The sequence below is a fragment of the Prinia subflava genome, chromosome Z (assembly GCF_021018805.1).
Source record: "Prinia subflava isolate CZ2003 ecotype Zambia chromosome Z, Cam_Psub_1.2, whole genome shotgun sequence".
Lineage (NCBI taxonomy): Eukaryota > Metazoa > Chordata > Aves > Passeriformes > Cisticolidae > Prinia > Prinia subflava.
The window spans coordinates 32,656,544-32,683,080 of NC_086283.1; the positions used below are offsets into that span (position 1 = coordinate 32,656,544).

The 26,537-nt window shown below is 39.3% G+C and overlaps 1 protein-coding gene across 6 annotated transcripts in view; it reads left to right on the forward strand.

The window, feature by feature from the left end:
* Positions 1–26,537, forward strand: part of MCC (MCC regulator of WNT signaling pathway) — a 238,735-nt gene that overhangs the window by 32,557 nt on the left and 179,641 nt on the right. For 5 of the 6 annotated variants that reach the window (XM_063424042.1, XM_063424043.1, XM_063424041.1 and 2 more), the window contains exon 3: positions 8,501–8,712. The exons of the other annotated variant lie outside the window; for it this stretch is intronic. In XM_063424042.1, coding sequence (XP_063280112.1) covers positions 8,501–8,712 — 212 coding nt within the window. The remainder of the gene's footprint in view (positions 1–8,500; positions 8,713–26,537) is intronic. 6 annotated transcript variants of the gene reach the window in all.

Consider the following 26,537-nt stretch of genomic DNA (forward strand, 5'->3'; position numbering starts at 1 on the left):
ACAAAAAAACCTAGAAACACTGACAACATCAGAATGCGACCTGACACCTTGTTGGTCAGGGTGTTGGGAGCAGTCGAGTTAAGTCCTCCTGGAGTGACAGATGGGTCTCTGTTGGAGTAGAGATGACCCTGTGTAAGGGTCCAGTGGTGGCGAGATGGGTGCAATCTTCCTCTGGGAATCCAGTGGAAACAGGCTGTTCTGCTGTTCTGAATTTCAGCTTTTATCCAGGTAGGAATGCTTGGCTCCTCCCACTGTGTGGAGCATCTCACAATGAAATGATGTAATTTTATCCGTCATGTGGTGAGCCTTAATGGCCCAATAACAGCAGATATCCTCCTGGAGGGAGGATGGGTCGTAGAAGAGAATATTGCTCCCCCTGGTTTTAACATCTGGCTTGTTAACAGAAAGCACCCACCCCCTTCCTCCTGGAGCTATGAGGAACGGGTTATACAAGAGATAAAGAAAAACACCTCCCCAACCAGTTTCAAGATGGCAAAATAGAATACACACGTTTGGTTACGTATTGCAACCCAAGGCACCGTTGAAATTATCAAATACCTTAAAATTTTGAGAGGAAAGGGAAAGGACAGACAGCTGAGTGCAGAATTGGGGGAAACAAAGCTGCTGTTCCTGAGAGCTGCTGCTACCCAGAGTCAATAGAAGAGCTGCTCCAGACCAGCTCTGCAGAGCACTGCAGATCAGGCTTGTTTCAGGGCACTGCTGTCTGTGCCTCCTGCTCAGCTCCAGTGGAGCTGTGATTTGGGTTTGCCATGTGGTTTGGTACTGGATTACAACATCACTTCCTCAGTTTTGTCCCAGGTTATCCTTTCCATGCAAACTGTGATCAGCTTGAGAAACCAAAAGGCTGCCGCTGGGATTTTCATAGAAGGCATGCTTCATTTGGCTCAAGATTAGCACTGTCACACATCCTCCACTTCAGCTTTCATAAATCAAGGGTTGCCTCCCAGCACATTTCTGCTTTATCTCTCCTGACTTATGTGATATGCTCTTTACCTGCCTGCTTCTAATGTAGCTCTGATATACTATTGTTTGTGAAACAGGAACAAAATGAAACTGACAGGCAACAAATTTCGGATGTTTCATTTATTTGCTTGGGTATATGTGTATTCAAGTCAGATCTAAAGTGAGGTTGTCTTGAGTGGAAGATAATCGGAGAGGAAGCTTATTATTCACCTATAAATTTCCATGTAAGGAAAGCTAGATTTTTTTAGAAGTACAGTGCATACAGTAAAAATAATATACTTGAAAGGTATGTTGGAACTTCTTCTAGCTTCTCTATGACTTCAGGTTTTATGTACTCTTTTTCCTATATACTATATACTCTTCACTAGAGATTATTAATTTTCAGAGGAAAAAAGGAATGTTTTCTGCCTTACTAGAAACTTCAAATTAAATTCTAGATTGAGTTCCTAAGTACAATGCAATCGTTAGCCACCAGAGTTCTGGCGAAATTTAGTCTAGGTCCTTAAACAATACTGTGTACTAGGAGACCTTGATTTCTAGACTGTTGGGGAGTCATCCCTATCCCCTGTTTCTTATGTCTGAATAGAGCAAATAGTTGTCTGGTCTCAAGGATAATCTAAAATGATTTCAGAGTCAAGGACAGGTGTATGAAGGTGTTATGGGTAGTGTGCTTTTATTTTGTTTTCTGTGTTACTATTTATTGTTTGGCCAATGCCAGTCTGCTGCCAAGTACTGAAACCATAGTTGTTTATGTAGATGCTTCAGTAACTGAAATAAATTTGAAGAAGGTAAAATGATGGAATTCCACTAACATTTGTTAACATATATGGTTTGGACCACTGGTTTAACAAACCCAGTTTCTTCATCCAAAAGCTGTGTTGAATTATGGGATATTGTAATAAGAGAAACTTCTTTTACTAGATATGTCTCTGTGTTTTACTTTCTCAAGGTTTTATGAATTACCTTGGCTTCCTTATGGTTTTGCTCTTGGCAAGCTTATTCAGTTATTTATCCTGCTTTTCATGTAGCTGTTTGATTTATTTTTCTTAAGCTCTGACATAGTTTTTATAAGTGATAGAAATCTGCTTAGAAAAATATGTCATGGAATGTAAAAAATTAAAATCCAAAAGCCTAAAAAAAAAAGATAGTATTACTCTGGTAAGTAAGAGTGCTGGTTATGTTGCAGATTGCACCGATTTCTTTAATGTGCATTTAAGTGTTTCTGAAATTTATGCTATAATGATACCCTGTAGTAAGTCAAGCAGCAAAAAATTGGAGAATTCCTGAATTTTGAATGTATCAATGTTGGGGATACTTCAGTGAACCTGAAATACAGTTGAGGTTTTGTGATGATTTTGAGAAATACACCAGTGGAAAGTGCAAATGTGTGAACTTGTAGTTCAGGGACAAAAGGAAGATGACATGAGCTGACAGCAGCCTTTTAGGGCAGAAATTATCGATGTGCTCCAATTTTCTTCTTAGATCTAATTTCATAAAAGATTTCTCCCATGAGTAAGTTGTGTTAGTTAGTCAGGGTGGAGTGTGGCTGTGGTTTCCTTCTCTTGGAGCTTGTTATCCTCTCTCCCAAGATTAATGAGAAAACAACTGAAATAAAACACCCTAACATTGTATGTTGTGTGCAGTGTTCATCAAACCAGAGGAAAGATATAGTGAGAGAAAAAAATTTAGACAGTGATCCCTTGCCTTGAGATTCCACATTTCCTATAATTGCTTTGCCCACAGCAGTTATTTCTTTCTCTGTTACTGGACAAGTGTTGCAAAAGAGTCTGACGTGAAATATCTCTAGGATTTAATGATGAGTTGAGAATACATTCCTCCCCGCCCTGAATTCTCCTAGAACTTTCAGTGGATGTACAGATAGCTTTCTGTATTTAATAAACATTCTCACCCAGCTGTGCATGTGAAGATCAGTTATTATCATCATCACTCTGCTACTGTGCCATTCATATTGTTTTATCATCTGATAAATGCATCTGATTCAAATACACAAAATAAGTTTTAAAGAGTGATTTGTGTTAAATGGGAAAGAGTTACATTAGCATTCAGGCTACCAGCTGAAGCAAGAACCCTTGGCCTTTGATTCCTGTAGGAAGTGTTTTGTAGAACAATGGAACTAGTTGTGATAAGCTCTGAACATGACTATTATTTTCACTTTCCTAATCAGGTTGGATTACTGTAAAGTTGATCCCTCTACAGAACATAGCTTCTTTTCACTTGTTTTGATTTACCGTGCTTGGTACGTTGCTTGAGCTAGTGGAGCTCTATTCAGTTCCTACATTTTCTTTAAAGTGCATTTGGGTTTTGTAATGTTTGTATCACCTTGGGGGACTTGAATTGTCTGACTGTCCAAAGATTTACTCTCATTCTTCTTGGCTTCCTGCACAGCCCCCATTTATAGCTAGACCTACTCCTCAAGGCCCTGACTTGACTAGCAAGTGCAAAATGACCATTCTTAGTTAATTTTGTATCATTTCCCCCTTCATTTAGTGTACTTACCTCCAAAATTATTATTACTGAAGTTGGCAGGGAGCTTTGAAATGGTTAGTGCTTTTCAAAAATCTCCCTGTTGCCTTCACTTAATAACAATAACAATAACAATAACAATTTCCAACTCTTTGTGATAGATTATCACAATGTAACTGTTGAATGAAAGATGAGCAAAAAAAATATGCTGAAAAATAGCCATTCTTCTGGCAATATACTGCAGATAAATTTAAGTAAGTAAATGTCATGGCTGCCTCATGGAAAACAGTGATCAGATTCCTCACTGAGTGAGGTGAAGATGTGTGACCAAAGAGCTGGTTGTGCACTTACATTGTCAGCTACCTTCATGTTTGTCATTCACAAGCCAGACTCATTTCAGAACTTGCTGCAGGACTAATTTTACAGTGCCTCACTTTTCCTGATACCTCAGGTCCCTTCAGAAACAAATAGATCTTCAGTGTCCTACCATCCTGGTGGTTTATCTTTTCTGCTCTGCGAGCAGTGAAGAAATCACATAATGTTTGGTTCACCAGCATAGCCTGGTAAAATTAGTCTTTACCAAACCAAAAATGCTGGCTGTATGGGCAGACTTGTATTTTTGGTAGGCATGTGTTTTTTTGTTGCAGAATACAAGCCATCTGGGCTGGGAGTTAGCTACTGGAACAAAAAGATGAAATGCCATTATCTTTCAGAACAGAGTGGCAGGGTGGCACGAGTAGCAGAACACAGACCAGAGAGCTTTGCAGGTGATAAAGGAAGATGTAGATAGCAAGAATTCTCAGTGCAGATGGGCAGGGTACACTATTCAGAGTGGTTTTTGTCAAGTGAATTGGTTAAAGTTGTTTTAAACAGCTTGGGTACAATTCACAAAGTGAAATTTTATGGGCTTATGGAATCTTTCATGTACCATCAAACTAAGCTGTCCTTTGTTATTCTTTAATATGCCATGTATTCATTCACTCCAGAAAGGGTTGTTTTAGCTTTCTTATTCTGCAATTAAAGTGTTACTTACATAATTTGAAAACTATTATGTGTGCTTATATTACCTGTCTAATACAAATATTGCACAATTAATTTATTTATGTTTACTTTCTGTCTAATTGTTGCAGTAACACCAACTCCCCAGCATGCTTATTACCTGGGAATTTTCGTGATAATTTTGTTTAACTTAACACAGAAATTTCATGCTTCTTCTTGTTCTAAGTGCAGCTGAACAGGGAAAAGCTACCATGGGATGTGTGTTGTTCTGCAAAGACTAATCTTAAACACAGATTTATTAACTATAGGTACTTAGTTACTAGGTCAGGTATCAGCCATCATATCTAATGTTTCCTTTTTCTGATTAGTATTGTAAGAGAAGGAATTGTATGTTAATTACCACAGGATACAAGAGTTGTCTGTCAATTCCTGGTTGAATTTTCAGTTACAAGTGGAATCTCAGTTTTGACTCCAGAGTTTCCATGCAAAGCTGAGATTTGAGAAGTGCATGATCCAGGACAGCATCTGAACAGCCAGAGCTCTGGAATCTGTTGGGAAAACAGTGGGCAAATTTAGGGATTAGGGTTAAACCCAAAATAAATTACTGGAAAAGCCTTCCAGTCACCTTCCCTTCCATTTTTAGTAGGTATATTTTAAATTAGGACTATTGACATGAACTTTTAAGAAAACTTTGGTTAAAAATACAGTCATAATACAGTAATAAAACTCCAGTGTTTCCTGATCCATCTATGACTGACAGGTGACTTCTGTGCCAGCTGAGTGTTCAGTCTAATAGTAGATAGTACAATCTATGAAGGACACTTGGGTCCTTCAACAGACAGAGCTGCTGTTGTTAATTGCATGAATATGGAAGCTCTTTTGCAGAACAATGAATTTTGAGTAATAGAAATGTAGTGCACATTCTCTGTAGAAACATGTGCTGTATTTAGCTCTGTGGAAAGAGGTGTATTTATATGATATAACCAGCTCTCTTAATTCTTTGGCTCTGCTTGCCCACAGAGGATTGTTTCCCATGTTCTTGGCAGGCCTGGGAAGAGGCAGAACCAATACTCTGCCTCCCTCAGATGCCTGAGACATTTCAGTGCCTTCAGGTCTGTGAGCTGCTGATTTTTTGCTCTGTGTGTTCTGTAGCCACACGAGAGCAGAGATGCCCAATGTTGTATATAGCCACAATGCCCTGCCTGCTGTATAAAATATTGCTGGTACCAGTATCTCAGTGCAAGTCTGTTGGAAAGCTTGCAGCATGTAGCTAGATAAAGTACACTAGATGAAGTGGTGCATACTCTTGATGGGAAAGTCACTGAATTAATCTTTAATTAATCTCCCTCTACCAGTGGTAAAGAAAGATGGTAATTATATCAGTGTAAAATGTAATTATTATGCATTATTTTCTATTTAGATGTTTCAAGACTAAAATATTTGCATTGCAGAAAGAGAGGGAAATGAACTCTGCTTTTCATGCCTAACATCTTTACAGTGTGTTAGGGTGTTGACCTGAAACAACAGATCAGTTGCTGCCTTGCCGCCCTTCTGGCTGGTTTTCCACTTGTACTTTTGCATCTCAAACTTTTCTTGGCAATGGGGAGACATTCTTCTAATAGTCCATTATGTAGTTTATTGTCTTTGCCTGGTAATTTACTGAAAAAGTAATAACCACTGATTAGCACTCCCTTAGAATGCTGATTAATATTTGAGAGAGGAAAACTAGCTCAAAAGAAGGAAAAACATTCAAAATAGTAGGATGACATTACAGGTAACTACTTACGGTTTGATGATTGCATGTTTGATTCAGAGTTTTGGTCTAGTCTGTAGCTCTGAATTCTATTTTGACTTTCCTTTTAACTAGAGTATATGCTTGGACAAGTCACTTACTTGTTTTTAATCTTCATTGTACTATAGATGAAATTTTACAGTTCTGCCCAGGGTTATTAAATAATCTAATGCCTGCTCTGGATTATTTTGCCATAGGAAATGGTTGAATCTGAAACTTAATAAAATTTTAATAGGAGTGGGACATTTGTAAAGGAATGGCAGCCAGGGATGACATAATTACTGACAAAATCAGAATTTTTTCTTCTATTTGTTTTATTTTTTTTTCTTCTACTTGTTTTATGGTTTAAGCCTGTCTCTGTGCATAGGGAATTGGAAAGATTGTTCATGGAGAAACAAAAACCCTACAGCTTCATGATACAGAAGCTTTCTCAAAGCATTCATTGTTTGTCTCTTGCCACAGGATCATATCTTTGCATTGATTTGTAATGAAACACCTTGTGATTGCTGTGTCTGAAACTAGCATTGAATTGAAACAAGCAATCCCAAGATAATAAAAAAAGACAGTTGTAATAAATGCCAAGGCAATTCCAAATTAATAAATGATTTTATTAATTTTTAAAAATCAATGAACAGAATTACAGGTAAGCCAACAATCAAAGAATCAGTGCTGAGTCCCGGGATCGGCACTGGGTGAACATTAGCTGCGGCCTCTATCGCTCTGTAGCTCCCAGGTTCACGCTTTCGGTTCTGTGAGTCCAGTTTTTACAGTTTCATAAGTGAGACAGAGCATTACTTCATGCTTTCTTTGTCCCTTCAGTTTTCCTTCATATTCGTGGAGAGTCATCCTTGCCGTCTGGTCAGTTGAATCAGTTTTTCTTCATGTTCATAGTTCTTCTGTGGGCAGATGAATATTAGATATGACTTCTGGGAATCGCTTATTGAGATGTGTGTCCCTGATGGCAGAGCAAGATCCATTTCAGTGGTAATGGGTCGTTCTCAATCCCATCTCCAGAAAGGACCCATCTTCCTCGGACCCTTCTCCTTTTCTCTTGTGAATTCGGTTGTTCCCCAGTTCCTGGCAAGGGTCCTTCTCCGATTCCCAAATCTGTCTACCCCCATTCTCCTGTGATTTTACCCTTTATTTCAAAGGACACAACTTGATTTATATTATACGTACATTATAAACATGAATTATCCCACATCATTTATCACAACACTGGTGACATAAAAAGTGATAACAATATAGCTAAAAGATACACTTATTTGTTGGCATTCAGTAAACAAAAAGATAAAGGAATTATGTGTTTCCCCTTTTGCTCTTTGATCTCTGCTGCTTTTCAATCTGATATAAGTTACTGGTACTCATTCCATGGTCCTTAGCTGTTGTAAACGACACTGGTTTTGCAGTGTACTAAATAACACATGTAAATGCTTCCAGTTTTCCCTCTGAATCTTGTAATTTAGTAATTCACCTATATGCACAGGAAATTTTACTGCTTTTTCCCCTTATACAACCATCACATGCAAGATGTGCAGTAGTGGTAGTAGAGGTTTTGCTTTTTTTCTTTCTGGAATGATGGCCAGGGTTATTCGTGTGTCAGCAGTGTGCCCTGGCAGCCAAAAGGACTCTGTCCTGGGGTGCATCAGCATCATCTGCCAGTCAAAGGAGGTGATGCCCACCCAAAGGAGGTGTCTAATTTGCCCCGTGTTGTTGCTGCCCCACCCTAAGTACTGTGTGCATTTTGGGGTATCTTCTCAGTATGTGAAAGGCATCAGACTGTAGGAGTGTGTCCAGAGGAGAGAGATCAAGATGGTGGAAGATTTCAAGGAGCAGCTGAGGTCACTCGGTTTGCTCAGCTTGGAGAAGAGAAGGCTGAGGGGTCACCCCAGAGGTGCTGATTTCCTCTCTCTGGTGAGCAGTGACAGGACATGAGGAAAGGCAATGAAGCTGTATCAGGGAAAGTTCAGACTGGATGTTAGAGAAAGGTTCCTCTCTGGAATCATGGCTGGTCACTGAAACAGGCTCCCCAGGGAAGTGGTCATGGCACCAATCCTGGCAGAATTCAAGGAGCCACCTGGATGATGCTCTTGCTTATGTGGTTTAGGTTTAGGCAGTCCTGTGAGGAGCAGGGAGATCAGTGATCTCAGTGATGCTCATGAGTGCCTTCCAACTTGAGAGATTCTGTGTTTTCTTTATACACAGTGCATGTTAGAATGTTTTTATTTTTCTGCATTTTAGGTGCCTTATCAGGAGCCAAAGAAAGCTGGGGTTATGATTCAGGAATGAGAGACCTTCAGAGTCCAGACCTCCACACTAATTTTACGCTACAAAAGGTGTTGGAGGATGGTGGAAGCAATTTGACTCAACAGGCTGCACTGCAAAGACTTCTAGTTCAGGCCTCAAATTTTAGCAACTCTGTTGGAGGAAGCTGCTTAGAACTTGCCAACACTGTAAGTGCGTGTTACATTTAGGAGGACTTTTTGCTGTTGTTGATTTGGTTTGGTTTTGTTTTTGAAGAAGCATATTTATTCCAGTCTTAGAGCCGTTATGGAACCAATTTTTACTTTATTTATCAGAAAACCAATGTGATTTTAGCAATAATGTAGTGTATAGTATTTCCAAAGCTTGATAACCAAATTGTGTCAAAAAAGGTACGAATCTGTGAGTCGTCAAACTGAAGTTCCTAACTGGTACAATTTCATAGAAGATTTGTGTATAAAAATGTCCTCCCAGTTAATTTTAAGTGTGTCAGATTGCTCAAAAGAGTTGTGCAGCAGAATTCCTCAGCAGCATGTTATTTCATTATTACCCTCTAAAGTATTTGGTACTTTCTTTAAGCCCTAGGTGTGCTTTTTTATTTCTGCAGGCAAATACTATTCTCCATTTTAAAAAGCCCATATAACTGTGTGTGCTGGTTTTGACTGGAGAAAGGTGAATTTTCTTCACAGTGACAAGTGTGGAGACCTTTTTGAAGGCGTAAGACATTATTTTTTGCTTCTTCCCCATTTCTTTGGGAACATGTTTTGTTTTAATTTTAATCCAGGCATGTTAGAAAAGACCACCTATTCTGTAGCATGTTTCTGGTTTATGTTGCATAGAAGCTAATGTGGAGAAGTAAAAAATGCTAAAACAAAAGTGAAAAATTTCTAATTAAAAAAAATTACTCTCCATTGGCATGCATGACTTTGATGAAATAGACTCCTAGTTCATGATATCATAATTCAAGCTGTAAGGGAAACCTCAGGAGGTTGTCTGGTCCAACATCGCACTCAAAATGGAAGGAGTTGCTGACATCAGAGGAAAATCAAGGTCTTCATGCCACATTATTTAAAAAGAAAATAATGGGAAGTATCTTCACAATGCTTGCAAAAGCTTTCTTGTTTTATCCAAGTTCCTGAACATGAGTTGATATAGGACTTGTTTCTATATGCAGAGTAAAAGCATGAGATACTAAAACTTCCTTAAGAGGGAAAAGAATTTCAGGAAGTTGATAGTTTCTTAAAGGAATTGTGTCCTCATTTTTCCTAGGGAGTAAGAGATCAGCTGTGGTTCAATCATGAACTCAGCCAGAAGCATATGGGAACTGTAATGAGCAGAAAACAAGCAGGCACACATGTATTATAAAGAGAATAATATGGGGGAATTGAGAGATTATAGGCCACTTAGCTGCTTTGTTTGTATGTTCCATTATTTGTGGGGAAATAAGAGCAGTTTCAAGTGAGAACAGAGAACATGTAGATTTGTAAAAAAATAATCAAGTTCATCCAATATACTACCTCCTTTAAGAGGAGATAGAAGACAATACACATCATGTTTCTCCAGTAAAACATCTAATCCTGCTTAGAATGATGTTCTCATCATCAAGGCAAGAAACATAATTTAAGTGTAACTCCTAATGGTTGTACAGTGATGGTTCAGAATTTTTACGCTGTTACACATTTACACAGATACGATATGAAGCCGCAGTGTGCAGTGTTACTCAGAATGCACAGTGTGATGGCTACTGCATTGCTATGACACATAGAAATCTGAAAAATAAAAATGCAGGAGGCTTATAAAAACACAGACTCCTATGTTTCGTGGCTTTCTGAATCAGGGGAGGACATCAGGAAAAGGTTTTTCACCCCCAAGGTGGCTGAGCACTGGAAAAACTCCCCTGAACAGTGGTCACAGGACTGCCCTGACAAGAGTTCAAGAAGTGTTTGGACAATGCACTTGGGCACGTGGTGTGACTCTTGGGATGTTTTGTGCAGGGTCAGTAATTGGATTCAATGATCCTGACTGAATCTCTGCCAATTCAGGATATTCTATGACTTGGTGATCTCTAAATTCCTTCTATGTTTGCTATAATGAAAGATGCCTGACCTTGTTTTAATCTGTTATACTTCTGCTTTAGAGTATTTCTTCTATGCTTTTCAAAACCACAGTAGAGTCATCAGTTTCTCATTTATATGTAGATGAATACAATAACATCTTCATTTGACTCCTGATGAACACTGGTGTCATGGATCATGTAAATTTTTGCTTTGGCTTTATTAAAATGGAGAGAAAAAGGAGCTGGAGAAAATTGAGATAATAATTTACTTTGGGTTTCAGTATTTATTCATCTTTCCACAATTTTTAATACTATGTGGCATGCTTGCTGCTGTCTAAATTTAGGCTCTTCAAAGCGATAAACATAGCCTTCACAGAGCTGAGATTTAATATTGATTCTTCCTTCTGTGTCTCTTTCTCAGATCTTTTACTGAGCTGCATTTGCCACAACAACAAGCTGCTCCCTGGCATTCATTCTTAGAAATGACAGATCTCAGCTTTCCCATTCTTATAAGCTGAATTCAGTTAATTAATCAAGTGTCAATTCTTGTTATTAGTGTCCTGGTTTACTTTCTTTGGCAACCTTTTTTTGGCCTCCTTTTGATTTTGAACTGTGCAGTTAGGCTAAAGACATCCTTGTGGTGATTATGTGCTCCTAGAGCATAGATTATACCCCTCAATCAAGACAGAGATCTCCATGCTGTCAGTAACATTTAGGTTTTTCATTTGCAAAAGCTAAATGAACATCAGTCCACTTTGCTTAGCTTTTGTAAGGGGATTTTTTTTAATGCAATTTTATGATTTTGGGAACATGCACCTCTACAGCATTTGATCAAAACATAATGCCTGCTCTGAAGCATTATTCTTCATCACAGGAGTGATGCAATTTTAAAAACAGTGCTGTTTGAATTTTAGCCATTTATACTCATTGCTTATGTAATATGATGGATAATTGTTCATTTTGCATCATTTTACTATAATTTGGTTTATTAAACCATATTCAGATTCAGCTTTTGTTTTGCCTGAATAATTTATTCTGTAATCTTTGTAGGGTGGTAATCTTGTTCAGTATTTTCCAGATTTGTGTTTTTATTCTTAAATATTAAGAACATGTTCCTCTTTATATTTCTTTGCCTTGGTACCAACATTTATGACTAAAATATTAACCTTTTACAAGACTTGTCACCACTTACTGATGATGTACCTATTTGTGCCAATTGGAGTACTCGTGTGTTTGTGTTTGGGTGTTGTAAATGATTTAAATCTCCTTCATGGACAAAAAAAATTGGAAGGATTTCAAAGGATTTGTTGGTTCATGTGGATGTTTGTGAGCAGCTATGGGATCTCTGTGCACCCTGCAGTGCCACAAGGAGGAATGGAATTCTGTTCCAGGAGATGAAGTATTGATGTTCTCTGAAAATGGGCAATATCTCAATATGATAGGCATCGTTTACATTACAATTCCACTGAAGTTACATAAGCAGAAGCCATAAGATTTGCTTTAATTCCCTTTTCATATTCTCTTTGCATTTGATTAGAATACACTTGATTTTTGTTAGCAGAACATGTGCATATAAGTGGTAGTGCATGTATGTGTGCTTAATGTTGATTTCTCTTGCCTAAATTCAGTGTGAAGATGAATGTATTTGTTGTCAGAAGTAATTACATTTACATAAATAAAAACCCATTGGGTCTGTTTCATATGTCATGATGATAAGATCTCTGTTATTTTAGTTGGAAATACATGTGGTCTGCTGAGAAAAGTCTCTGCACCAAGATCTTACATCTTTAAAATGTGACCCTAAGTGTGGTGATATGTGGTGGTATCCATTCCCTGGTCTGGTGAATTCCATAACACTTTGATCTCTTTGATTTTTCCATCCAAAGACATTCTAGCTATATTAGAACCTCTTTGACTGCACCTTCCTTGCCAGGGGGTTTTTACTTGGAAAAGGTTTGATGAGAATATGATTGACTTGCAGAAGGGAAGGGTACAGCTGTATTTCTGAGAAAAGAGTTTGGTAGAATTTCATTATGGCCATCATTTAGGAGGCTGTGTTGCTATTTCCCCCTCAAAGCAGCCATGCCACAGATGTGGTTATTCTTAGTCAGAGAGAAAGGCTTATTTACAGAATTGCCAGAATTACTTCCTGCAGCGTCTCACTCTTCTGGCCAACCACAAAGTGTGCATAATCCTGCTTTTTATCTTGTGCAGGGCTGTGAATGCAAGATAGATGTGTCTAGGTGGGAGGGTGTTGGTGCAGACTGCTCTACCTGCCAAATCTGCACTTCTCATCTCAGGAACTGTTTTCTGGGATGTCTCCATCAAGAACAAGCAGCAAAGTAGTACAAAAATGTTCTTAATGCTTCTTCTTGTAACTGATCTGGTATATACTTTTTCTTATCTCCCTCTGTCTGATGTGCATGTATCTGTACCTCATCTGGAGGTAGTAAAGATACTATTGGGCTTGAGAATGGAGTGTTTATTTGCGTCTGTGTGACAAAGTATGCTTTATGTACAGCAGAATTGAAGCAACTAAACTGGATTTAGTTCTGGCTATAGACTCTCTGTATCAAATGCAGATACCACCTCTATTGGGTACACAGCCCAAAAGTTTGTAAAGTTGTCTTGGCTTGGAAAGACAGGTATCTGTCAGGGAAAACTGGAGTTTCCCTTGGAATGCATAATGTAAAAACCCCCTCCCTCCAAATTATTACAATTTTGCAGTTCAGAGCTTTCAGGCAAAAATATGGGAACAGGAATAACAGTTATTTACTAGGAATATTTTAAAAAATAGAAATGCATTAGTAAAAAAACCAAACAAGCAAACAAACAAAAGTCCTGGAAAACCCTGACAGAGTCAGAGATACATCCTGACACCCTGTTGTCAGGTGTTCGAAGCAGCCCAAAATAAGTCCTCCTGGAGTAACAGATTTTGTTCTGTGAAGTAGTGATGATCTCATAGAAAAAAAGGGTCCAGTGCTGGCAAGATGGGTCGGGTCTTTCTCCAGGAATTCAGTAGAAAATCTGCTATTTTGGTATTTGGGGTGGCTGGTTTTATGCTGGTAGAAAGGCTTTGGCTCCTCCCCCTGGGTGGAGCATCTCACAATTGAATGAAGTAATGTTATCTGTCATGTGTGCAGTCTTAAATGGCCCATTCACAGGTGATGTCCCTTGGAGGAGGATGGGTGTAGGAAGAGATAAGAAGGCACTGCCTTATCTGGTGTTATCAGGTGTCCCATTAACAGAAGGCATCAGTCTCTTCCACTCCTAGAGTTACAAGAGATAAAGAACAACATCTCCCAATCAGTTTCAACAGATGAAAATAGAATACACATTTTTGGTTGCATTTTTCAAACCAAGACAAAAGTACAAAGTTAAAGGGAAAATACGTGTAACAAATCAACATATTAGCATTAGTGTTAGCATTAGCTACTCAGCATGATTACAAGCAGATGAGAATTCAATGTCTTTGTTTTAGGAAGCATCATGTTATCTGACAACAGATATTCTTACTGCAACACCTCTTCATTAGTCAGACTCAGTGAATGTTTGCCTTGCTATTTTTTCTTCCCAAAGAGCATTGACCTCCAAGTTATGACAGAAAGAACCAGTGTTTTAAGAAGGCTGTTCTTTTTAGTTGGCATAGTTTATACTGAGCAATAGTATTCTGAAAGTCACTATTGCATTTTTTAGGAACATGTGACTTTTCCTTTCCTACCTAGATCTGCTCCTTAATCAGGCAAACCTAATTTGCTGTGGTCTACTTGTATTAATAGCTTTTGTGTATAAACGAGCACACTCAGTATTATCATTGTGTTTACATTTATGTCAGGCTGTAGTGCAGCTCATTCTGGATAACTGCTTCAAACAGTATTATTGCTCTGCTTCATCCTGAGTCACAATAAGCATTTATGTGCTCTGAGATACATGTAAATGTAAATTAAGTGATTTACATATAAAGTCCCTGCTGCTGTCATGTTACTGAGCATATAATAATTTCTTGAAATTCCTTAATGTTATAAAATGTACTTAGTTCTTTAGCAGGAGAACATCTCAATACATCCTTGGTATATGGCATATGTTCACATGTGACATTCTGTGATGAAATTCAAAGTGCTGAATTTAATCTCTTTGTCTGATCCTTTCTCCAGCACTTCAGGCAATTTGACAATACATCAACTTTCCTGTTACTTCTTACCTTATCTCCTACCTTGACTGTTGGACAGCCAGCTGATATTTCTACTGTCCTTTGCTGCGTGACTTTCAGGGCATGTGCCTGCATAACCAACAGTATTCCATTACAAAGACTGAAATTCAGATTACCTGATGACAAAGCATGTCTGCTTGTTCATCTTATGTATATAAGTTTTTATGTGGCACAAGTCAGTGTAATGTTAGTGTGTTTAGAGGTTAAAAATTATAATGCTTAAAAACATGGTACTATTCGCCCTCTGAAAAAGATGTTCACCTTGTGTGTGTACTGTGATTTTTTTTAGACTAAATTTTCGGCTCATTTTAACTAAGCAAGTAAATGTAGATTTTAAAATTGACTCCTTAAAAAGAGGAAGGATTGTCTGGTTGCCAAAAAAAAGCAAAGCTAATTATGCAGGGGATGAGGGAAAAAGGCTTTCCTAGGGGTCTGTGGCAGTCCAAGGATACTCTTATATCGGTCCTAAATGTGAACCATTTTCTCTGTTGCTCATTTACAGGCATTAGCTGTAAATTAAATGGGAATCCTTTGGAAATTCTTTTGGAAAATTATCTTTTAAGGGAAAGTAGCAAGGAAGTCTGAAAATAGAACTGTACTATGAGAAAGGGAATTCTGTAATTGGTTTGTAGGCTACTTTTGTTTGATGTTGCTGTTAATAAGACTACTTCAAAATTTCTCATTTAATTTCTGATGCTTTTATGGTTTTAGAACTTGTTAATATTGGTATGTCCTTTTCTGGCAAAGTCTGCCCCTTTTTATTCTAATTTTATCCTAATATCCCCTCTCTCCAAATCTACTCTGTTTTAAAATAATTTTATTTTTACCTTAGTGTGGGAAACTCTGCTCCTTCAGCTTCTCCACCCCTTCCCTTACAGTCAGGGAAATGGGCCCCAAAGCATCAGGTATCCCATGCTCTCAAGGCACTTATTTTTGAATGGGAGAAGGTAATGGCTTTATAGCCCCCCTGCATGAGGCTAGTGGAGATAGGAAGTTCATAGATTTTGTGTATTTTGAGGAATTTATCCAGTATATAGGCACTTTGTGGCATGTGTCAGAATTCGGTTGCTTGCATAGAGATTGTTTTTTCATGACTTACTGGCTGGTGACTCTGTTCCATGTTTGGGAACCAGTACGCACAATAAACCACAGGAGCTGGATCTCCTCCTCTTCTCCCCTTGCAGCCATGTTTTTCCCATATTCTGTATGCAACTTCTACTGCAATTTCTTTTTCATGCCAATATAAATGATTGCTGTAAAAATGTAGCCTAATCCAAGCCTTCAGTTGGAACTGAAATAGATAGAAGGGCCTGAAATTGAAGATTCTAGTGATATTGAGCCTACTACAAAAGCTTTGAGCCCAGCATAACCTTGCCTTTTGTGCATGTGCTTCCTAATGAAGTGTCACTTCCTTTCTGCCAGGCTAAAAATAGAATCCAAGAATTCCATTAAAGCAAGAACTGATTGTTGGAATACAGATTCAGAAGGTTTGGCTTGTCCAAAAGCAGGCACAAAGACTCTTTTTGTCTGACAGATTTTTTTTATGTTTAGGGGTGTGGGAAGCTGTTAGCTCTTTGATCTCAAGCCAGCATTGTAGTGCACCTTGTTTGTCTCAAGCAGGCATCAGCCATAATGGCATTATGTGTTTTGTTTATATAAACCTGGCTTCTATAGCCCTCTAAAATAGTTGTCAGTTATCAATTTTTCTCTTAAAATGAGCAGTCTGGATTTGGTCTGCCAGGACTTATCTATCTTATATGAAGTGTAGTTTTGCTACAGTCTTTTGAATTTCCAGCATTATAACAGATGTAGAGGTGAGCAAATGGCAAATTATAAGTATTTTAAAAATTATGTTCCTATTTCCATCTGCAGACAATCATAGCACAATTTGATGGGTGTCTTCACAGGTCACATTTGTTCATCAGACTATTAATAGATCTTTTTGACTGAGGATTTTAATTGGATCTTTTACAGGACAGTTGAACAATGTCTCTTACAAGCATCTGACGAAGTTGAAAAGCAGAGAGTAATAGGTTTTGACCTAGTTCTACAGTTGTAGTTGGATGATGTAAGCTGGCATATGGCAATCAGGCAGTATAGGAAAGAGGGTCTTAAAGAAGTGTGTTTAAGTAGATATTTTCAAGGTTTCAAAACTTGTAATTTAACTTAGTTGCAAAGACTTTATTTTTTCCCCCTTATTGCTCAGAAAATGCCCTTACACATCCCATTTTCCTTGCTATACTCAAGGAAGCTCTGGCTCCAGTACAGGTGTTCATATCTTTTTACTTTTCCAAAATTTTTTTCCCCCCTGTTGTCTGAAAATAAGAGGACTTCACCTGGTACAAGGGGCCAGCATCATTGCACACAGCTATACAGAATATAGTGTTAACATTATTATTATTATTAGCAGTGGCAAGCTGAGTCTGAGGGCCAGGGTTAGTCTGGTAGAGCAAGAATACTCTCCTGGATTCTGGTGTGCCAGAAAGATTACCATGTAGCCCTTATCACAGGGTTTTCTTTTTTACCAAATCTTCCGTCTGCTCTCCAAGTGAGCCGCTGACTTGAGTTTAAGTTGGCAATGCCAAGCTTCTGTGAATCCTCATTTCTTTAAAAGGTGAGGAGATGACTTATTGTCCCTTTTTTTATACATACACTTGTGTATGTATAAAATCCTTGTGTTCTGGATTCATGAAACACAGGATTTTGGTAATTAAGTGAAAATCTCAACTGCAGTGCACAATTGAAAATGGACTCTCTGAAGTGCTTTTGCAATTCAGTACCGGTTTAGTTATAATGGAGTAATCAGTTCTTATACTGCCAACCCAGAGAGGCAGGGCAGAGTTCCCATAGAAACCTGTCAGAGACACAGTGAAATTGGCCAAGATGCTCCTGTTCCTTGGTATCACAGCCTGGAAGGTAGACAGGCAACAAGGCTCACTGGGTTCATGCACAACAGCCAACTTTTATGTAGTCCTATTCTCCTTATATAGATCTGAAGGTCTGCATGGTCAGTCCCTACTGGCCAAAAAAACCTAGACAGCTAGTCAATGGCTGCTCGCATCCCCAATGGCCTGCTCTCCATCAGTCCTCACTGAACAAGTTATATAATCAAGGCACTTATATAATTAGTTGCCTTTCAGTTATAAAATGGGGATTAATTTTAATTGTGAGGCCTTCAGGCCAGCTGTTGGCCACCACAATTCTTGGAATTGTTTTTCTGCCACTGTCAGGCCTGGGACATTGACTTGAGGAAGTGCAAAATGCTGCCACTATTAAAACACACCACTTATCTTTGTGTTATGATGTTTTTAGATGACGGTGTGGTTGTCAGCACAGCTGTTTTGGGGAACTCTTTTGGTTCTAGTATGGCAAAAATGAGAGGGGAGTACTTATATACAAGTGTTCTCTTGTGCTTACTGTTCTTACTTTACATGAAAAATTGTTTCAGCATGATCATTCCATTTTGGGCTAGAAATCCACATTATCACTTCTCATCCAGGAGGCAGTTTATGATTGTAGCTGTGTTGCAGGGAATTAGTAAACTCCACCTTTCTTGCTGGCAGGAAGCAACTGAAGTAAACTTTGTTTCTCAGGAAGGGCACTGTCTGTTCTGTGAAGAGCTCATAATGAAGTAAGTTCACCCCACTGAGGTATTCAACTGAGTTTCATGCCTTTAAGCCAAACAGCCACCTGTAATTTCTTGCACTGAGTTTTGTATTAATTTACCTGCTTGAAACTATAATTTTAGGAATGTGACTGGAGAAAAAGACAATGAATCTTTCTATTACCTGATTTTTTAAAAGAGATTATAAGTGTATATTGTTGTTTGGATCTAGTTTTTACATAAATTGTGATTTTTCTGATATGCTGTCTTGGTTTGAAAGACAGGTATCTAATAGGAAGGGGGCAGGACCTCCCTGGAGATGCAGAATTTGAATCCCCTCCCTCCAAGTTATTCTAATTTAGAAGATTAAAGGGGCTTTCAGACACAGGTATGGGGATAGGAATAACAGTTCTTTACTAGTATATATGACAAAACAATAAACAAACAACAACTACAGCATTAATAATAAACAGAACCAAGAACCTTGAGGGCTTTCTTTCACAAAAGGCCTGGGGCAGTTTGATCTCGGTGCCCCTGCAGGACTCCGAGAGGCTGAGCTGGAAGGGTGGAAAGTCCCGGGCTGGTGGATGAGATGAGGAGCTCTGTGCTGGTAGCTGGAGCAGCAGGAGTGTCCTGGCAGGTCTTGGCAGTGCAGGGCTACAGAGTAGCAGGAGAGCCTCAAAGCTCCCAAGAAGCAGCTGTGGTGGGGGGGAAGGTTGGAGAAAACGAGCTCAGGATTCCCGGGTACATGAGCAGATGACGGTAGATTTCCCAGGACAAGACGGAGGCATAGTGGTGGTCGTGAACTCTTCCTGCAGCGAGGGGCAGCTTGACTGTCTTCCTCGGCACTGAGCAAGAGTGAGACACCCTCCCCCAGCTCTGTCTTTTTAGCTTTCCAAAAGCTGTTATCTCTCCCCTCTGAGGGACACTCCCAGACACTTAAAAACAATAGGTTTTGTGCTGCCATGTCCTTCAACTACTCCCTTTGTTCTGACTAAGTACTGTCATTAAGGTTTCTTAGAAACTTATGGGAAAAAATTCTGTAAGTGAAAAAAAAGAGGCAAATCTAACCCCCAATATACACATTATAGGAAAGGAGGGAAAAGTGTTTCTATAGCACTTAGATGTGTGGCAGTTGCTTTTTCATAATTATGAATTATCTTGTGCCAGTATTCTGAATTGTGAAAGCAGAACAAACGATTTTTTTTAATATGAGACATGGGTTTATTTTACTTGATTTAGTTGGCTGATAGAGCCTTATCTGAAAGTAAACACTAGAAACAGTAGGCAAATGATTTCTTAACAAAGTAAGGGACTACCCAGATGAGCCCTGAAAATAAAGATTTTAATTCTGTAATCATCTGAAGTAAGTGTAAGTAGCTTGAGAAAAATGTCTTGGGATGTAGAATCAAATAAAAACATACAAAATAGAGAGAGGATAACTGCTGAAGCAGTGTTGTCCACTGTTTCTCAAAATGAAAAATGGAACTGGTATGAAGGCTGAAGTAGATGTGAGTGAGGCTGAGGTAAGGTAGCCTTGAAGATTATGATAAGAAACTTAAATGGAGGAAGATGTAAAGGAAAAATACCACTGGGGAGATTTAAATTCTATATGGCAAAGCAGTTAGAAGGGAAAGAATGAATTTTATAGACCAGATCTATATACCAGGTTGGAATAGAGAGTTTGTATTTTATGTTTAGCTGTCCAAGGGAGAAAAAACCCACAAATACCATATCTTTAGAAAAATAAAAAAATGCTAGTATTTACTGGCTAGTAGAGAGCTGAGAAGTGATCTGTAGACCAATTTGCTGACCTTCATAAGCAGCTACTAAACTATGCAGACACAGAATATATCAAATTAATGAATGTAGATGAGGGCGGTAGGAATTCAGTTACAACAATCATAAAATAGATCTGGTTGAAAACTAGAGGGTTTGATTCACTAAAAGTTTTCCATATATTATTTCAGCTCATGTCATTGTTAAAGTAATTTTAGTTATAATTTCTACTAAAATAAAACACCCCAAACTTTTAAGTGGTCAGAGAAATTGACATTCTTGTAATTTAAGTGGTCATGCCAACTAAAGTCTTGTAGAGCTTCAAGCAGGAGTCTGTCAAATGCTTGCTTTGCATTTGCCAGAATTCATCGGACTGAAGATATTTCAAGTGGAACATTTCAGTGGATCCAAATATATCTAGGTAGGTAGGCAGATAGGTAGATAGATAGCTGGATAGATATAACTGAGAGTATGTACACACATGTATGAGAGTATATATGTAGGCACACTTATTTGTGTATATATCCTATGCACAGGATATATACAAATATCACACACTGTACATACACAAATGGGTGAAATAAGGGTATATATGTATGTGTGTATATACACATGTATAGTCAGAAACTGTCCAGCTGTTCACCTGTTAAACATTCAGAGATCTTGTCCACAGATGGGGAAATGGGATGCTTGGCTAGGTGGGGGAAGAAGTGTCAAAGCACAGTTCTGATGTAATCTGGGGGCCAGGATCCATCCCCGTTTTTCATGGGAACTCACACCATCATCAATCCATGGTTCAGGACACTCCAGGTTAGGGCGTTGAGTGTTCAGTGTGCCAGTGGTAGTGAAAGTCAGAGTGGAGAGAAATCTTTGAGTTAGGAAAAATAATTACATGCATATGTCTTGATATAGTTCAAGGGCTGCAGAATATTTGCAGAGGCACAATCATAACTGTGGAATGGGAACTGGAGCTGGAAATGAGAAACTGTGAAAGACAAGATGCAAACCAAAAGAGAGGTTAGGAGTAAGGAGGTAATGGAGGAAACCTCACTATTAGAGATTGGGAAAAATAGGAGAGATTTAGCAGGGGAGTTCTGTCAAATTTTTCTATAAAAGTGAGAACTTTTGGAAGGGATTCAGTTCACAACTGTTAAACAGGAGGAAATACAAGTTGGCTACCAAGATAGTAGGAACTTGAAGTGAAATTAATAAATTTCCTTGTAGTTAGTAACTGGATGGACTATGAAGCGAAGCTAAGCAGAAGTATGATGGTGTTGGGGGTTAGATTTGGGTTTTTTTTTCTCTTCTCACAGAATTTTTTCCCATAAGTTTCCAAAAGCCTTGATGACTACTTAGTCAGAACAAAAAGAGTTCTTGAGGGATATAGCAGCACGAGGCTACACCTATTGTTTTTGAGTCCCTGGGAGTGTCCCTCAGAGGGGAGAGATGATGAGCTTTGGGAAAGGCAAAAAAGACAGATCTAGGGGAGGGGGAGGCACTCTTGCTCTCAGCGCCGAGGAGGACGGTCAGGCTGCCCTCTGCCTCTGCCTCGTCCTGGGAAATCTATCGTCATCTGCTGTGTACCCGGGAATCCTGAACTCGCTTTCTCCAGCCTCTCCCCCCACCGCCGCTGCTTCTTCGGACCTTTGAGGCTCTCCTGCTACTCTGTAGCCCTGCACTGCCCAGCCCTGCCGGGACACCCCTGTTGCTCCAGCTGCCAGCGCAGACCTCATCTCATCCACCGGCCCGGGACTTTTCCTTCCTTCCAGTTTGGCCTCTCGGAGTCCTGCAGGGGCACCCAGATCAAACTGCTCTGGGCTTTTTGTAAAAGAAAGCCCTCAAGGTTCTTGATTCTGTTTATTATTGATGCTGTAGTTGTTGTTTGTTTGTTGTTTTGTCATATATACTAGTAAAGAACTGTTATTCCTACCCCCATACCTCTGCCTGAAAGCTCCTTTAATTTTCCTTTTAATTGGAATAATTTGGAGGGAGGGGATTTGAATTCTCCATCTCTAGGGAGGTCCTGCCCCTTCCTAGCAGATATCTGTCTTTCAAACCAAGACAGATGGCATGAATTGTAGCTTACAGAATGGCCTTGTTGGTGTTTTTAAGCAAGAAGCAAATAAAGTGATGATAATTAGGTGGCTGTGACATAGAAATGGCTATTATCTCTCCTTGTCCTCACAGACAAGTCACCAATATAAATAATAGGCACACATTGACTTCAAGTCCTTTTCCTGTCTTGACCTGATGCTGAGGCTCTGTGGGATCAGCGGGAATACAAATTAATGTGATAGGTTTGGATGAAATGACAGGAAGTGAGAGTGTTTGTTTGAAGGGTTTGTGAGTGGTTTTGTGGCATGAAATACTGGTTGATGGAAAGAGGGATCAAATGTGAACTCCCAAGGAGACTGATCAGGTCAAGGACATGACTTTAAGTGGATTGAGTAGCTGAGGAAGTGTGAACAGGTGAGAGTAGCTGATTGAAGCGCTGTTTTGAAATTATATTATTCTAGACATACAATCTATTTCAGACTAATTGAGATTGTTTGATTGAAGGAAAGAAAAAATATTTGCTCATGTTTTCTTCAGAGACAGAGTTTCATTTTTCAGTATAAGGTTACTTCCAGTTGTTTCAAATGGGTTGGATTTTTTTTTCTCTCAGCTTAGGTGGATAAGCTTTACTGTCAGTAATGAGAACAGTTTGCATCATGAACCTACCATCCCTTTCTGCCCCTCCCTCTTAAATCACAGTGCATTAGTGCTATTGAATAAAGAATTTTCTGAAAACATCCAACTATGGTATTGAATTTCTGCTTCCAAGTTTAGCTTTCATGCTAATCTGAGTGCTATTTTCTCCATGAAAATCTGGACTTTGGCACTATGCCAGTGTGTTTTGTGCAAGAATAAGAAAAAAATGTACTCAAATTGTTCATTTGCAATACTTACAGGTGTGATTTATTTGTGTGTTGGATTGTGCAGAGTGCTGCTCTAACTGTAGGGATGATATTGAAACAAACAAACAGGAACTAAATGCTCAGTGGAGTTCAATTAGTTGCATTTCAATTACAGAGCTAATTTAACAGAATCAACCAAGAAAGCCTTATTTCATACACCCTGGAATTGTGATCAGCTAAAGGTGCATACTGTATGCAGAGTGGAAATAGCACACACTATGCTGAAGAATATGTGTCATGCACATATTTCATAAGTAATTACTTTTATACTGTAGTTTTTACTCTAAAGCTGTTGAAACAAGGGAATATTCACGTATGCCAAGTGTGACAGGCTCCAGTAACCGTAGGTAGATAGACTGTTGTAATTACTGAGACATATTATGAGGGAGAGGTCTTACAAAACAACAACAGTTGTTAGTGTTTTGCATATTTTGTGGCACTTTGAGAAGCACAGGTGAGAAGGATGACAGAGTTGCCAGTTGTCCCAAAAGAATCCTTTCACATCAGGTGATAGAGCAAGTCTTATTAAATGCTTATTCAGATACAACCAAGAAACTGAAATGAAAATTAAATTAAATTCTCAGTGAGTCTCAGACATATGTCAATGGTTCTTTTTCTACAGCTGAATGAGAGTAAACAAGTGGAATGAAGAGGCCATAGGATTATTAGTTCAACAATCTGAAAACTGGTGATACTAATTGTTGTTGCTGCATAATTCTGAAATTATCTTGGGAAGAATCTGTCGGTACAAATGCACTTACCACAAGCAGTATGTGCATCATGAGTGCTTTGGAGGTACATAGAGGTACATAAGGCAGTAATGGATCGGAAATGCCCTGCAATTGAGTGGAAGCCCAGGCTAGTCTCTGTCTCAAACAGAAAATGTGTGATGGAAGCTGTTTTTTATAGCCTCTGTGACAGTCAGGTTTTTCCATCTTCTTGTTACCCACTTCTTGTTACCTCCTCCACACCGAGTCATCCACTGACACTATGTCATCTTGGTCTAAGAAACATCTGCAGGTTAAGAGATTCTTCTTCCCACTTCCAGTCCAATGCCCTCCCTGCCTGTAGAGACTAGAAAAGGAGGCAGGAACAAAGCTGAGGGCAAGTCAGCATTGGTGTCCTAGGCAGGGAACTGAGTCACTGAGAGAGAGAATGAACAGTCAGCTGCCAAACAACAGGGAGGGACTGAGTCCAACAGGCCCCCGTCTCTCTGGGTCACAGGGTGCTCTGATCATTTCCTGGCAATGCAAAATTTACATACTTGAGGTTTTGTTAGCTTTCAAGCCTGCCTTTGGCAGAAGCCAGTGGGAAAATATACTTTGGCTTAAAAAAAGTTCTTAAGTACCCTCCATTAGGTTACTCACATGTGTTTGGAAGTGTAAACAGCCCTGCAGACAGCTGGGCAGGTCTATCTGGGAATTTGATTTTGTGATGTAACATTTTTATTTGGTTAGTTAATGGACTTGGAGAAATGCTAGACAGTAATGACATTTCACACAGGAACAAGTTCTACATCTTCAGATGCTCAGGATATGTTCTTGATGCTCTGGTTTTAAAAATGTGACATAATAGTAACTATTTTAGAAGAATTACTACATTTATTCTTAGCTAGCCCTCCAGTAAAGAAATGTCTGTAAAATTTATAAGGATTGAATCAAGTGTTCCCAGTTTTTACAAGTTAGTTAACACTTGATGCTTTCCAACTGAGAAATGTCTAATCCCTTACCACTCAGTGCAAGTATGCAGAGGTTGCAATGGGAGTCAGCTGGCTTTAAAGTAAAATAATTTTTCATCAGAGTTTGTTTTAATCATTTCATTCATCTGCACAATTAATTTTTAAATTTTACACAAACTTTGTTTTGAAAGTACCTGCATGTATCTCCCAGGTTCTTAGGCACATTTGAAACTGTGAATTCTGATGTTGTTTTTCGGTCAGTCTCTTTCTACTATGTTACTGCATAGAGTAGGAAAAAGGCCAGAAAGAAAGCTGGTCTATAGCTTTTTTTATTTTGCACAGATAGATTGGCCTAATAGGGACCAACTGGACCAGCCTAGCTCATTAGGAGATAGAAGTAAACAAGTCCACAGGCATGTTACCAATAGGTCAGATTCAAACTCAAACAGGGGACCCCAGCCAATCCCTTTGAACCATAGACACACCTGTCGCATCCCTGTGGAGACAGGGATGCGACATTTACACACTGAGATCGTGCAGGGACAACCCACATTTATTGACCAGCAACTCCTTTTGTTGGGCTTTCAAATTTTCCATGCATACAGACATGATTGGTCAAGGGTCTCAACTTTTCCTGGCTCACTGGCCAATGATATGGGTGCATCCATGCTTCTAAGGGCTTGGCTGAGGTCCTCTGTGTGGGTTTGAATCCAGCCTATGATTGTGTCCAAGGACTTGTTTACTTTGAGCTGGGCTGGTCAGGCTGATGTCTGTTAAGCCAAATTATCTGTGCAGCTAAAAACCAGCTATATCTGTTACTGTTCCCCTGCCTAGGCTGGGTACGGGTATAAAGTCTCTAAAGATCTTACCACATCTTAGTATCTAAATAAAGTAGTTTATTTATACAAAAGCACATATCTGAAGGCAAAGAGTTCTGAGAGCGGCCTTATTCTACAACCAATTATAAACCTAGGCAAACAAAGTCTAAACAAGACAATAACTAAAGCATAGAAATCTTAACACACAGAGTTCTAATGAAACAGCAAACAAAGCATAGAATTCTTAACAAGCAAAACTAGTAAGACTATAAGCAAAGCACATATCTGACATTACAGCCTCTAGGTAAATCAGCCTCCCATCTGACCCCAAGCAGGATTTTCCAACCATGGGGTCACAATCACAGAAAGGGAACACAAGATCACAGATCCCAGACAGGGGTCCCGGCCGCGGGGATCACAGTGGCAGTGGGGGGTCCCCAACTCGGCAGAGTTCCCGAAAGCAGGGTCACAGGGACAAGGAAGGGTCCCGGGGTCCCAAACCCTTGCAGTTCCCGGTTGCAGAGACAGAAACCCTCACAGACTCCCCAGCAGCCCCGAACAGAGTCCCGGGGCAAACGCCACAGGGAAAAAGGGAAGGGACGGGATCGCAGGGGCCAGGGAGGATCCCTGGGGTCCCGAACCCTTGCAGGGGGAAGGGACGGGACCCCAGGGCCCAGATGCCAGGCTACAATAGATGATACCTTTAGAATCCCATTCGGCTCCCTGGCAAGGCTCCTTCCTCAGGCTGCAGGAGGTGGAGGTTGGATCGATAGATCGGATTGATCAATCAATCCCCCGACCAACTGACCCAGAGGCTTTTTATCCCAAATTACAAAATGCATATTCATATCTTTTATCTACACACTAACCAATCTAGGTACAATTCTAAAGTTCGTAAAACTACGAAAATCAGC